A 15,192-nucleotide genomic window follows, 5' to 3' on the forward strand; every position below is an offset into this window, starting at 1 on the left:
CAGCTGCCCTGGGCAGTATTGCAGTTTATTATTGCTGTTTATTATTGCACCTCCAACGTTCCAAGGGACTGAATGCCATAAAGAAAACACCCCTTCACTCTGCTCTAATGCAATCTGGTTTTCTATTTCAACCAAAGGGTTCTGATAGGACTGCAACCAGCCCTTTGCTTTGTAGAATAATTATAATGGGGAAATAATTTAATCTTCAAAGTCAGAGATTTCTTAAGTGACTGGTTTGGCATCTGTGCAGAGGACCTGAGAAACCTTATGGTTTCCAAGTGACTTATTAATTAGTGGGAAAAGACACAGGAATGCCATGCTTGCCTGCTACTGAATCTATGCAATGTGTCCAGTGACTTCATCTTTAATTAATATTGCCTGAACAACTGCCAGAAAATAGCTCCAAATCTGACAGGCTCCACTGTACTGTGGGATAAGAGGTTCCTCCTCTGGATTGGATAGGAAAAGGCCCATTAGGTACAGCCACTACTGACCTGTCAGCAGAGCCCACTGGCCACCTGGGAATTCGGGTGGTAAGAGGCAAGGAAATTCTACCAAATCACTCTCCAAACTCACCTACAATCTACAACCTACAGAGCTGAAGGAAGTCACCTGCTCAGATGAACAGGTTTTCCATTGTCAACATGTCAGTGTTTCCATCCATTTCTAGCTGGTTTGCCTGATGTACCACTGGTTGGCACAGTGTTTGGAGACACAGAGCTGTAGCTCCAGCCACAGCCAGCCTGCAAAGTTTCCTCAGGAATTTCTGCTGAATTCAGCTGCACCACAACAAACCTTATGAGAGGAAAACACACACACACACACACATCCCTCCTTGCCAGAATAGGCACCTATGAATGAATACATGGGATTAAAGTTAAGCAGTTGGGAACTTTTTGACTAAGTATAGATGCATCTAATGAAATCAGGCACACACAGCCTGAGATCAGACTGAGCAAAATGGACTTCTGGCATTTCTCACTTTTTTTAATCAATGGCAGGAAAAAGGAAAATAAACCAGAATATTCTTTCATTTTAAATAGAGAGCTTCATACTACTGCTGAAGCTACAACTTGGCTATACAGGGGGAGGACAGCATTTAATTCTGTTTTTCCTGCATGGATTTAGTAGTTTGCAAGAAGAACCCTAAGAGGATTTCTATTTAAATGACTCTGAGATAGCAGGCTTCTTAAAACCACATGAAAGGATGGCTGTGTTTACAGAAGTGTCGAGCCATCAAAGCAGAAACAATAGCTGACAATGTGACTAACAAAGGAGGAGGAAAACGAGACGCAGGGAAAAGAGCAACACCCACGGCACTGAACCCCGACGGCCACTTACGCTTTTTCCAGAAAGGCGTCCCTTGACATGTTCTGTGCCAGCAGATTTGTTGCCAAACTGAACACTTCATCTGACCATTCCTACAAAGGGAAAACACGGTGAAGTGAGGCTTGGTTGAGATGTTTACTTGCACAAGGTAAAATATTTTCTGAAACTATACTGTCGGTAAAAAGGGTCTCATTAAAACTCTCCTCATCGGAGAGACCCGATTTCCTCATGCTGCAAAAAAAAACCCATGAAGACTGTTACAAATTAAAGTACTGACTTGATCCAACATCTTACCAGCCAACACGAAAAAACAAGCTTAAAAAAACCCCAACCAGCAGAAATGTGTAGGAATACTTTTCAATTGCTCTGATGTGCAAGGAGGATGCAACTCCAAACAGAACAGCTCTTTCTCCCCTACCGTGCTTACAATCCTTGCACAGTGCTCCTATCCCTTGTTACATTATTTTTCCCTATTTTTACCCCATGGAATCACAGAATGGTTTGGGTTGGAAGGGACCCCCAAGAGCATCTGGTTCCAACTCCCCTGCCGTGGGCAGGGACACCTTCCACTATCCCAGGTTTCTCAGAGCCCCATCCAGCCTGGCCTTGAGCACTTCCAGGGATGGGGCAGCCACAGCTTCTCTGGGCAACCTGTGCCAGGGCCTCACACCCTCACAGGGAAGAGCTTCTTCCCAATATCTGATCTAACCCTCCCCTCTGGCAGTTAAAAGCCATTCCCCATTGTCCTATCCCTACACACCTTTGTCCAAAGTCCCTCTCCAGCTCTCTTTTAGCCCCTTTAGGTACTGGAAGGTCTCACCTGGAGCCTTCTCTTCTCCAGGTCGAACAGCCACAGCTCTCTCAGCCTGTCTCCACAGGGGAGGTGTTCCAGCCCTTTGATCATCTGTCCTCCAGCTGCTCAGGAGAAACTTCCCATCTCTGCCTGCAGGCTCTGTTCTTCCCATGGCTCTCCCTCACTTTTCCTCCCTTTATTCTCCTGACTTGTTTTTCTCACATCTGTGCACGTTGCTGAAGCACTTCCCTCAGGTCCCTGACCCTTCCCGTGTTCCCAGCGTGGCTGATCCACGACTATAATGTGAGGTTTAGACTCTCACTGCTTGTCCTCCCCTGCAGGTCTCTCCTGCAGCTTTTCATTGACAACTTCAGCACATTTTTTTCTTTCTAACTCAGTGCTTATTTACAACCTTTAATTGCAAACCTCTTTAATCACGACTGTGGTTTGGGATTGGCTTCATTTCACCTTTTAAAATAAAGGGATGAAAACAAGCAATGCCTTTGCAAACACTGTTTTACTTAACGAAGTTTTCTGAGTTTCCTTTGAAACTAAAAACGCATTTCCTTTCTGAAAAGCCCAAATCCAAAATTCCCATTGCCACACAGCCTCTCATACTCTTTGGGAGGTATTCCCTTCTCCTTGGCTTTTCTTTTTCTTGAGGAAAAATGAAAAAAAAAAAGGGGGGGGATTTCATTCTGACAAAAATGGACAATGATAAGTATCACTGACTTCCAGTGCAAGAAGTATTCCTACATCACTTTGGAGCTTATGAGCTTGTTTTACCTAAAAAGCAGACTTGTTCTGGAGGCAAACCAGCGTGGCTGAGATAACCCTCCCCTCCACCTTCTCATGACCACTTCCATTTTCCTTCTTTCATTGTTTTTCCTTCTTAGGTTTGATTTGAAGAAATCGGGGGTGTGAGAAAGCAGAGGAGGAGGAGTCTGGTCCCTGAGCAACCCAACTGCTTCGCTGTGACTCTTGGAACAGAAAGCATATTAAGTGCAGCATCTGTTTTTCTTCTTGGCAACTCGTTTTTCCAGGCTCAAAATAGGCCCATCTTGTAAACACTGCTTTGTTTAGGCACTAATAATAGCAGCTCAAACTTCTCCCTCTGACACTAAGGGCTGCAGAGATTAATGGCAACACAAAATACTATTTGGAAACTGAAAATATGTTGCCTTTTAACAGATCTTGATAGATTTTGCTTTTATCTCGCCGGTTCTGCTGGGCTTGAAACCAAAATACTTGGTAGAAAACAGGAGTGGGGCACTTCAGGAGTATCCCACACCCCAGCTCTTCCTTCTCATTGTCCAAATATTTGTTGACAGGAATGTAAAAGGAACTCACTTATTGTGTGCCTGTCACATGCATTATTTATATATAAATATATATATTTATATAAACAGTCCTGCCATGTCCCTTTCCTGGCTTTTCCTGGCTCTTCAAAGCGCTTGCATTGCTCTTCCCAAACATTCCAAGGGCTACCTGCAGGCTGAGCCAAGTCAACAGGTCACAAGCAACACTTGCTCATTGTCTCTCCCATTTCAGGGTCTTCATTCCAGCCACCACAGAGCCACAGCCAAGGAGCCAGGATCAGACAAATCTGCCAAGGGCCACATCACCTTTCCAGCAAACCCTCGGCAGGAGAGGAAACCAGAGCCTCCAGCACAGAGCCGAAGAAATAAAGGAGATGCTTGGGACTGCCTTTGATGGGCTTGGATCAAGCTCTGAGCCAAGATGTGTCTTGCTGCTTTAGCTACCAAATGGCCCCGTTTCCTTGGCTTTGCTGCACGGCAGAGAGCAAAGCCCATCCTCAAACTGCAGGAATGATGTTCTCTCTGCAGCAGCGATTCCAGAAGGCAGCGCTCGGGGAGAGCACTGGGTAGGGACTGCTGTGTGTGGGAAGAAAACAGCCTAGAGCAGAGAGGTTGTAACAGCCCCTGGATCACTGCAGGGGACTCCTGGACAGGTGCAACACAAAAGGAAAATACAAATCCAGGGTTTTTTTGTAACAGGACTGCACTAGTGCCAACAAACCCAGGCTCTGATCCCGCGTGGCAGTGGAAGGACTCAGCCTTCTGATATCCAACTCCAAGCAAGTCACATCCAACATATTAAGAGCTCCCTGAACTTGATCCCCTCTTGGTTACATCCTGTTATGTTAATTCATTTTATATCATCCCCATGAGCTTTACCAAGGAGTTCTTTCTCTGCTCTGTGCTTTGGCAGGTAGAATATAAGCAGCAGTTCACTGTGTTGCTCAGGGAAGTGATTCCTCTCTTCCATTGCATGCATCAGGATACCAACCAAGACACGGAGCACAACAGAAGAGAGGAGACCTTTTTCATAAGACAAGACAGCACGGAGTCCTGAGAACACTTCCCTCAAATCAGAACTGACTATGTGTGAAGGCAATGTTCCTCTCACATTTCTTTTTTGGTGGGAGGTTAACAAAGCAAGCTGATGAAATTCTACACTTTCACTTAGGAATTTTATTTTAAAAAACCCCATATCAAATGGATGTGAATTTATACGGTTTGCTTCAGCATTTTATTATACTGATCGAGCTCTGGGGAAGCCAGAAAAATAAAGATGTGTGCTGGAAAGCGCAGTATAGTGTGACTGGTGAATCATCTTTGATGGCACCATTTTACTCATGGAGGAATTCATCAGCTCTTAGGGATGGATTTTATCCAAAGCTTATCAAACCGAGGAGAAACAGATTTCCCTGGGCTCCAGAGAGGGGCCTGCACGGCCAGGACTGGCCATGCAGCAAGAACAGGGTTGGTAGGAGAGGCACAGAAGAGAGGGAGAGGAAAGAGATGGAGAAAAACAAGAAAAAAGCCACTAGATTTGGGAAGAGAATGGAATACTGTAGAGCAGACAGAGGTTGATAGGTTGGGAATGGAGACAGAGAAAAAGAGCACCTGCTCAGAACAGGGTTTGAGAATAAAGCTCTGTCTTTATCCTGGCTTCCGCAGAAACTGTGTGGACGCTCACAAATAAACCCTATGCCAGTACATTCTCATTTCTACCTATCTAGTGCACCTGAGGAAAGTTGAATAACCCAAGACTCGTATTTCCCTAATTTTCCCATAATTTGGTCAGTGGATGTGGCAGTTTGTAGCAGAAAGGGAAGCCCTCTGCAGAAGGAAAAAAACCCCCATAACCGAATAATTTCAACTGCCTCACCAAGATCACTATAGTTTACTTTGCCTGGTCAACATCAGCCACACAACCTGAAAAATAAGATACTACAGATGCAGGGTTAACAAAACAAAATATTCATGCACTGAAAAGGAAAGGTGAGGGAGATTTCCACTGGCACTTGCTTTCCCTGGAACATCAGAAGGAGGAAGGGTCAAAATTTGACGTGTGGCATTGAAAACATCTTGTACTGACATTCCTTCCCAGAGCCCCCTGGAAGGATGATTCGTGCCTGATGTGCTTATTTATTACAGCTTCTCTGGGAGACAATAAGGACCAGAGCCTGTGGTCTGGCTCATCTGATGTTGGAAGATGGGTTAAAAAAGAGGAATTTTTAGCTGCATTCAACAGTGCTCCAAACTGTTTCCATTCAGACAATCAGGATATTGAACATGACCTCAAAGCAAGCACGACTAATCTGCAATGCTTTGAAAACTGCACCCCCAGGCCACAGTGCCCAACTGATCAAATATTCACTTATTTGCTCTCCTGCCTTTACAAATGAAAAGCAAGACTTAGACTCTTAGGAGTTACTCAAGACTTAGAGCAGCCAAGTTTTTACTAAATATGATTTTATCTACTGTATTTTAAGGTTCCATTCTCAAATAGAAAACAGTCCTAGAATACCAATTTCTGGGCTGTTCTGGCAAACAGATTATGGTTCACTGACTGGGGGCTGGCCAGGAAGGTGCAGGAGGAGGACATAAAACTTCTGATTTGGGTTATTTTCCCTGCTCCCCGATAAGGGCTAACAATTCCTGCTGGAAAAGCTTCAGCATACCTTTTTGTTTCCTATGATAAACTTAGCTCCTTTTTCTTTCCCTTCAGAGCTTTTTCCATCATTTGCAGTGTCAGGATTCCTCACCCACCCCTGCAGAGCGTAGCTGTGCATTTCCAAGCCTGAGGACAGCACTTCCCACTCAGCTGCCCATGGACCACCACAAACTCATTTGGTTTCTACTCTTTCATATCACAGGAAGACTGAAAATGTTTTTTTTTTTACCAAGCTGATCAACTGGCTAAAGAAGTTTGGCAGAGATAGAAACTTGGCAAGCACAAATATCCTCCCCTAGTTGAAGGCTTTCACACTATGACCTTTTGGCACCTGGTTTAACAATCCTTGTTGCCTGTGAGATGACAAAATAACTCCCCACTGTTGTTAAATTGCAGCAGGTTACAGAGAATCTTTCTTTTTAGCACAATCTAGTGAACTCAAGGGTGCAAAAATGCACATATGGAAGTGTGTTCTGTGCATGGTTATCTGGGGGCTGGCATCAGAGTGTACCCACATGAATGGAAGTGGAAATAGGAGCAGATTCTGAATGTCAGTTTGAAATAGATAAAGCAAAGAGCTCCCACTTCAGCAAATTGTACAGAAACGTATAGAAAGTGGAAGAAGGAGAAAAAAAAACCAACCTCAAACCATGTACTAATATGAATTGTAACTTGCTTGGCACACAGAGCCGTGTTTTATGTGGTGTGTGGGACAGAAATGAAGGAACTGGATACCTGCATGGAAAAAATGCTTTGCCAAGGCAGTGATGTTGGCTACACAATCCTTATCAAGGGCTATCAGTGGGCAAAATGTGGTGCTTAAAACTGACCTTCCACACATGAACATTCCTGTTTGTGCTCAAAGACAAACAAGGTGCCTGATTGCTGACACTCCTGAGTGCACGAGGGAGAGCTGCAGACTCCCACCACCCTGGCACAGGCCAACCTCCAAAAGTCAACCATTTACCTACTCTGTTCCTACAGATGATCCACAAACTGCACACACTTAGAGCAGGGGGATAATTACTGAAATGTATTGATGTGTGTTTGGAGAGTCATGGTGTAACATCAGTAGAAATTTGGGTACTGTTGTTTTCGCAAGGATTAGTTGGGTTCTGTGGGCAACATTATGAAGATGAGCACACATTTTGGGGCCTGCCCTTGCTGAATAAACTCCTGGGGGAAAAAAAAATAAAAAGATTGTGCATTTCTTCTTGGGAACTGAGCAGCACAAGTCTAGAACAGAACTGAGGTTCGTTTCATAGCAATTGCCACGTTCCTGTCATTTATCCAGATCTCAAAACATTAATTTTATATGACAGATGAGTGTGTGTTACCTTTGCTATATCCTCCTGGAATGCCACCAGGTTCAGGTAGGATATATTGACCAGGTCTGGCCCATAGACCACAGTGATCATCCGATTTTCCAGCCGGCCTCCCGCGTTCCCAGCATCCAGCAGTTCGCGCAGCTTTGGATCCTGCAGGTAAACATATGAGGAGATAATTACAAATCTTTTGCAAATACTTACGCCAAAAGAGGTGATTATTTCTGCAAACACTTCAATTTTGAAAATTTTGTGTTGTGTTGAACGTTTTTAACACGATGGCACTTGTTTCTGATCCGCTTAATTACTCATTAAAATATTCAAAGATATTAACCCAGAATAAAAAGAAAATCACTGCTGTAAATCCTTCAAAGCCTTTGAGCTCTGTTTTGGTACTGCACGGACTAAGAGCTGTCCAGCTGATGGCTGCACATTCCTATTTCCAGGATTTTTGCCTCAGAAGTTAAGTGCACACAAGCTGTGCTGCTTGTCAGAATAACACAATCTGTCCAGAGGCCACTGGCCTCAGCAGAGAGATTCTCTGTGATTTTCGTGGATTTTAGATAAAACTAAAAATGAGAACTTTTTTTTTTCCTAAGGAATTAAAAAGCCTTCTGGAATTAACTGTCTTAAACACTACGAAACGAAAGATGGAATTTTAGTGACCCGCTCTTTCTTTTTCATGTTCAAAACGGCATGTATTATTTAAATTATTAGATATATTCCATTCAGATTTAGTATCCAACGTAGAACCATTTAGGTTGGAAAAGACCTTTAAGGTCACTGAGCCCACCTGTCCCCCCCCATCACTAAACCATGTCCCCAAGTGCCACATCGACACGTCTGTTAAATCCCCCCCTGAGGATGGTGACTCAACCCCTTCCCTTGGGCACCCTGTCCCAGTGCTTGAGACAGAAATGACTACATAACATTTCTGTGAAGGAAAGATAAATTCAGTGACTTCTGTCGCCTGTTAACAGGCTGAGCCTCACAGCTTCACTGGCAACACGAGGGTTTGAGTAAAGATTTCAGGTTACTTTGTGACTCAACTCGTTTCCGTTTCTATCAGGCTGCAGCTTTTCCAAGAATTACACCCAGTGTTTTTCAAGCTAAGACAACAACTTGCTCCTTGGCCTCATGATGAAGTTTATAAAGGCAAAGAGAGATGAAAAGATGCCCTGTGTGACTGGGTTCAAACCTTTGAAAAGATACGGTGTCATCTGAAAGCTCGGGTCTCCTAAAAGATAAGATTTTTCAGTCTGGTGCAAATACTAACAAATGGCCAGCAAACAGAACCCCCATGGGAAGAGATTCTGTGTAGAGCTCAAACTATTTCAAAACTGACACAAAAATATCCTGCAGTTTAAGTTTCACTGTCCTGTGAATCTTTTCCCCCCACTGGTTGCATGTTTAGTGCTTATGGTACTTCTTAATATTTAATAACTTCTTGACTAAGCATCTAAATTTCCACCAACTGACACAAATTAAAGTTAATATAAGAGAGCAACAAGACGATAAAAAGAGCCATTTTTTCATGGATCTCAGAGGAAATTCTGTATCAACAAGACCTCAGTCTAAAGGCCATCTCCTGACTGGTATATCTGCTTGTAGGCAGTGGAGTTTAAGGGTACGTTCACCAAACACCTCGCCAGGTTTAGGAAAGCATTTTGAAGGATGATGTAGAAACTGGAAAGAGAGCACAAGGCTGTCCATCACACAGTGCTGAGTCTCTCAAATACTGGGTACAATGGCAAGTGTTGCAGGAAAACAAGAGAGAAGAATCCCATTTAAGGGCTCTGTGAGGAAGGAATACGATTGTGCTCCGAGACAAGGATGGTTTCATGGGTAAACAGGTTGATCACAGGCTTTTGCGTAAGAGAAAAACACGAGAGGGATATAAAAATAATAGCTGTGTTCCAGAGATGAGGAGACCAAAAAAAAGGGGTATCATTTAGACCTTGGAGAAGAGCACCAGAAATGCCCTGAAGTTGCTAAGTTGGTGTATTACCAGACGGGTTACTTTCCCTTTTATTTACAGGTTGGATGTTCCAAAGCTTTGTTTTATGTCTGTGGGAGATGAGAATTCATCTACTTTTCACTCTCCCAAAATCAGACAGACAAATGCTTCTGCTCAAGGGCCTGTCTGGGAACAGCATCATCCTTTCTGAGCTCAAAGTGAACAGCATTGTCTTTCTGGCTTCCTTCTCTTCCAGGGATTTGTCATTCCTCTCTTCCTCTCCCCGGTTGAACCTCTTGCTCCCGGTTTCACTCCCGATGATGAACGGCAATCACACCAACAAAAGAAGAAAGCTGATAACCTTTTTCTTTCGTATTTACAGTCAACCATAGGATGTCTCAGTGATGAATCACCCTCTAGTTAGACTGAGAGGGAGGCAAAGAAACATATTTGAAATGGGATGCTTTTTCAAAGCAAATTCATCAAAAGAGGAGTTATCTGCGACTGGCTCAGGAAGGTTTTTAGAAGCACAAAGTGGTAAATCAAGAAATGGGACTATGAATTCGGTTTTCCAAACCAAAGACTTTTCCTCCAGGTTTTAAAGGCAAGAAATTAGACAGCCCATCCTCTTTGGGCTGCTGGGTTTGAATGACTAAAATGCTGAATTTCTCTGGTCTGTCTGAGACTCTCTAACCGAGTTTGAAGCACAGAGTCCTTTCTAGCAATGCATTCCCCTGTCCTCATCCGGCCCCTACTGATAAAGGGCACACACTGTGTGTCCTGGGCTCTCTCAGTGTAACCTGCTGTGTGCTCCACAGACTTAAAACCAGACATTTTGTAGATATTTTTAACATATATTTTTTAATTTTTTTAGTTTTAAGTTCAACCAAAAAGAATAATGTTGATACCAACATGATTCACACCCCTTTTGACCCCTGCCATTGCTGCACTGACAGATGCACTTGCTAAGAACAACTTATCCCCCAGCTGATGGTCCAGTCATATTATTTAGTCCTTAGGTCTGAAGTTCTCAGACTTAAGCTACCCAAGTGCACTGTTACCTCTCCACATGAACAGCTCTGCTCCCTCATTACCACAATTAGCTGCAGACACTCCTAAGGAGATGAGCAAAACATCCTTTATCCACATCTTGAAGACTATCAAAGCTCTATGAATCAAAGGCCTTTTTAAAATGTCAGCAAGTTTTCCTGTGGAGATGATAGGAGAGCACATGGGAAAAGAAAAAAAAAACAAACCCACAACCAAGAAGCAAAACCAAATTTAGCTTCTTTTATGTAAATGGGATTATTTTGATTTGGATAATTCCATTTTGAGGAATGAGACTGAAAATCTGCCCCTGTTTGGAGGTGCGTTTGATATCCTGGCTCATGAGGGCAACAGGTTGGTTTTTGGCATAATCTCTTTGCTGGACTGGGGCCTTATTATGAACATACTGAGCTCTTTGGCAGATATTCAGAAGAGTTATACCTATTTATTATTGATTACAGTAGTTTTTGGAACACCTGAGCTGCTGAAGGTCTATCACGTTCAGGAACATGCCCATGGGATGCCCAATGAACAGCAGAATATTGGCCATACCCACAGAAATCAAAGTTCACTTTGTAGGGTACTAATTTCTGACATTAACTGATGTCAGAAAACATCAAAAAATGTTGATGCTTTCTGACAAAGGAGAATCTTTTTGACTCTTTCAGTCAAAAGGCTTTAGGGGCAGCTTGTTTTTTCCCTTCCACTGAAGTCCAGAAGGAGCTTCAGCTTCAGCTCAAGGGCTGACCCTGAAACCAGGTCAGGAAAACCAGTGTTTTGGATGGGACAGTTCTGTGCCTGAAGGGTTGACATTCCCAGAGGGAGATGGAACGTGTCACCTCCTCTGTGTCTGCCTGCTCACAAGGATGGTATTGGCAGCCAAAGATCTTTAGAATCTATTAAAAATCAAGTCAGTCACGTCAAATTAAGGTTAGAGCTGGTCAGAGGACTGTGTGCTCATTTGGTAAAAAACCTTCCCTGTTTGGTTCTGCTGTCTTGAGAAAATTATCAAAAACCCCCACACTTTAAATCAACCTGAAACAAAACCAGAAAATAGAAAAAAGCAACAGCCAGAAACATAAAATAAATGAATTAAAAAAAAAAACCCTTAAGGTATTCCTGCAACTTTCATGAACAAATGTAGAGTAATGATATTTTATTAGAAACCAAGATTCTGTGGACAGAAGGATAAAAATAGATTTCAATCAGACTTCCAAAACTTTCCCCTGTTAGACTTTGCTGGAAATCATAAGAATAATGTAAATTTAAAGAGGCAACTCAGCCACACTGCTGCCAACCTCTGTGAGGACTGCTTTCCACTGTGGTTGGTGTATTAAAGTGCAGTTCTTAACCCCAAAATCCCAATTTGTGTGTGCTCTGCACAGTACAGCAAATGCCATAACATCTCTTAATAGAATCACCAGCTCTTTAAAATTTTTCTTTCCTGAAAACTAATACCAATAATACATTTTGCTGTTGATTTCTAACTTATATTCATAGCTATAAGGGTACTTCAAAATTCCCTAGACTCTACACCATAATCCCAAAAGGTTATATTTATGCCCTGATAACTTCGGGAGAGATTTGAAACAAAAATGGCTACAGCCTTTCATCTTAGTTTCTTTCTCTTCAGAACAAGATTTCCAAACACTCAAAACTGCATTTATATTTTTCTAGCTCTTTATGTATCTCAGGAGAGGGAATATAGGGGGGAAAGAAGCATAATTAGATAGCTACATATGCAAAGAGTCTTCCAGGAAACACTCAAGCTTGAGCTTAAATTAAATGAAGAACCTTGCTAAAATAGGACCTTACATTGTAACTCTGTAAGAGGCAAAACTCCCACAGATTTTCTTCAAATAGAAAAACATCTTTTCTCCAAGAATGCCTTATCACAGACTGTCTATCAACAAAAATGTATATCCATGCACGTATGGACAGCATGGATATATCATGTATTTGACCCAGATATCAAAATACCAGCTCCTAACCCTTTAAGCAGGGGGTAAGTTGCTGGTTTAGGGGCAGTATGAAGAAATCCTAAGTGACTCTTAGAACCAGACCACTCACCCCCAGCGATCACTGGAGTGATCCAACCAAACTCTGCAGCGCTGCCCAGCACAGGGGAGCAAACAAGGGCAGGAATTGCTCTCTAAGACTCTGTTAAAATGGTTTTGCACCACCTGTGGTAGCCAAAGCACACAGCTCTGGTCTGCTACTCTTCTTGGGTCCGTGGTGTTGCCTGGTCCCTGGGTGTTGCTTCCTATCTTTTTATCTACAGAGCTTCATCTTGCCCAGTGGCTCCCTCTGCATCCCGGGCCAAGCAGGGACTGCAGCACCTCCCTAGGGAAGTGTTTGCCCACCTGGGTCAGCCAGGGGGGACTTTCCCACCTGGAGCCTGTTCTCTGCTTCACAAGGGAACAATGCACAAGTGCTGCCGGTTACAGGACCTGTCTGGGCTGCAGGTGAGACAATCCCACAGCCAGTGTCCCACTCCGAAGGGACCATCGCTCTGCATTGCTTCTTAAGGAGCTGTGAAGGGCTGCAGAGCATCACTGTGACCCCCAGACAAAATGTTCTTGTTAACTGACTTAAATTCACTGCTAACAATCCCTCCACAGACCTCAAAGCCAGTTCAAACACCCTTTCTGTCACACCTAGCAACAGCAGAGGGCTAAGAACTTCCCATCGAGAGGACTGACAGACTCATCCTTCAAGGAAACACATCTTCCTTCTCCCTCTCCTTCCTTTGTTGAGACCAAAGTGAAATCTCTCAAGTCTGTTTTTCAGGAATCCCTTTCACTGATTAAGGAGAATGTCCATACATGGGAATCACACCTACAAAAACCCGATGACAGGATTTTGTCTGTCTGTCTTAATGACAGTCATGTGAAATGAATAAACTCCAATTACTACATCAAAGATATTCAAAACAGTGTTCTACAAACTCTCTCTTCTCTAATTACACAGAATACACAGGAAGTTTGATATTTAAATGGATTCATTTGTATCAAGTTATCTTTACCAAATTCATTGTCATTAAACCAGAAACACATTTAGCCCAATGAAGATAAACATTGCATTATGGTTTTAACACAAATAATGTCTTCACACCTTTCACAGAAGCGTTTCAGATCAACATATAACCAAAATATTTGCAAATACTTCTCCTTTGAAATTCCTTCTCCCTTCTAGGGTTTCAGAATGGATTCCAAATTTATCATGATATCACCATAGCTACCTATGCACAGAAATAGAGCCGGTATCTTGTTTAAACACCCAAGTCATCCAGACATCATTTCTGTGCAAACTCAGGCAGTGTGTACAAAACACAAGGATGTTTCTTTAAAAAAATGCTCTCAATAATCTAAACTGGTCTCAACTTGACCATCTGCTCAGCTAACAGGGTGGAATATTTCTGAAGGATAACACGGCATGAGGTAAAAGGGAGTCAGAAATGCTTTAGACAAAGAGGCAGTGCCTGGAGAAGGAGATCCAAGGCATCCACTGACTCCTAGGACAGATCTTGCCTGGGATGAGCAGCAACACTGCCTCAGATACAACTGAAATCCAAGGGCTGTTCTTCCCACAGATGAAAGGACACCATAAACCATCCATCTAACAGTCAATCCCGATTAACCTTCTCTATGAAACACCTACTCAAGAATAAGAGTTGATTTTCCAAAAATAGCTTGATCTAATTCCATGCTTGAAGTAAGAACATCGATACATCAAGTTTACCAGGAACAGGTTATGAAGAATAGTAAAGCTACTGCTTTCTCCATGATGTACAACTTTTGATGAAGAGGGAATACATGCCTGCTTAAAACTTATCACTCCTCTTTTTCTGACCTTTCCCATAGTTCAAGTGATCCAAATCCAGCTTCCCTGGCTCTCTCATACTCTCATGACAAACATTAAGCAAATATTCAGCTGGAATATTTGTTTAGTTCTCCTTCTTAACGTTCATATTTCTCATGATATTTTTCTTTCAGGTTCATGGTATTTAAGTTTTAAACTGTTTGCAAGACTGCGTGTTCTAAAAAAACAACAAGTGACAGTATAAACCATCTAAGTAAAATCAGACCAAATGTGGTATTTCTCAGTCCTTTTGGACGAGGCTGTGATTAACATGAAAGAACTTTACCTCTCACAGTGTAAATCCTAATTTATGTGACAACTACAAAAAGGCGAAATACCAAGAAGCTACAACCATGCACAATCTTCTTCTAGATGTTTCCTAACTCAAGAACATTTTTTTACCCATTTTTATCAGCTGCAGATGGCTCATTATTTTCAAAATGACCTTTAAGCACACACACACTTCCCCTTGCTGCTTTTCCTTCCTCAAAATGCCGTGAGATTTTCTTCAGCATGATTTTAAAGGCAGAGATGAAGAGATAGCAGTGAAAAGAAACCTCTCTCATTTCCATGTCACTTTTATTAACTCATTTTCTTTGGGCTGTATGAGACCATTGAAAAACCCATAAAAAATCCACGAATTGAATGATTTCTACAGCGAGTTGCAAGAGACCCCAGGGCAGGAAGAGCTGGAGCAGCAGCTTAATTTTCACTTATCTATAAATCTCGTATGCATTGTTCTTCCAATTCTGGGTTGCTGTGTAGAGTTATTTTAATAGGGTTGCTTCAGAGGTTGAGGTACAATCAGCTACTCATTTATATGTCATTTGTAAAAATCTGAGATGCTTGAGATGAGCTGAATGAGAGGCACTGCGTGAGTGCCCACCTCGGTGCTT

At 42.6% G+C, this 15,192-nt stretch overlaps 1 protein-coding gene across 1 annotated transcript in view; it reads right to left on the minus strand.

Moving 5' to 3' along the window:
- The window catches only part of PLCB1 (phospholipase C beta 1), a gene marked incomplete at its 5' end in the record, with an annotated part of 333,313 nt that overhangs the window by 128,269 nt on the left and 189,852 nt on the right, over positions 1 to 15,192 (minus strand). Inside the window, 2 exons of the mRNA XM_018077472.2 lie at positions 1,342 to 1,421; positions 7,444 to 7,584. Of these exons, the coding sequence (XP_017932961.2) occupies positions 1,342 to 1,421; positions 7,444 to 7,584 (221 nt within the window). The remainder of the gene's footprint in view (positions 1 to 1,341; positions 1,422 to 7,443; positions 7,585 to 15,192) is intronic.

The sequence above is a fragment of the Manacus vitellinus genome, unplaced genomic scaffold (assembly GCF_001715985.3).
Source record: "Manacus vitellinus isolate BGI_N305 unplaced genomic scaffold, ASM171598v3 scaffold_38_pilon, whole genome shotgun sequence".
Lineage (NCBI taxonomy): Eukaryota > Metazoa > Chordata > Aves > Passeriformes > Pipridae > Manacus > Manacus vitellinus.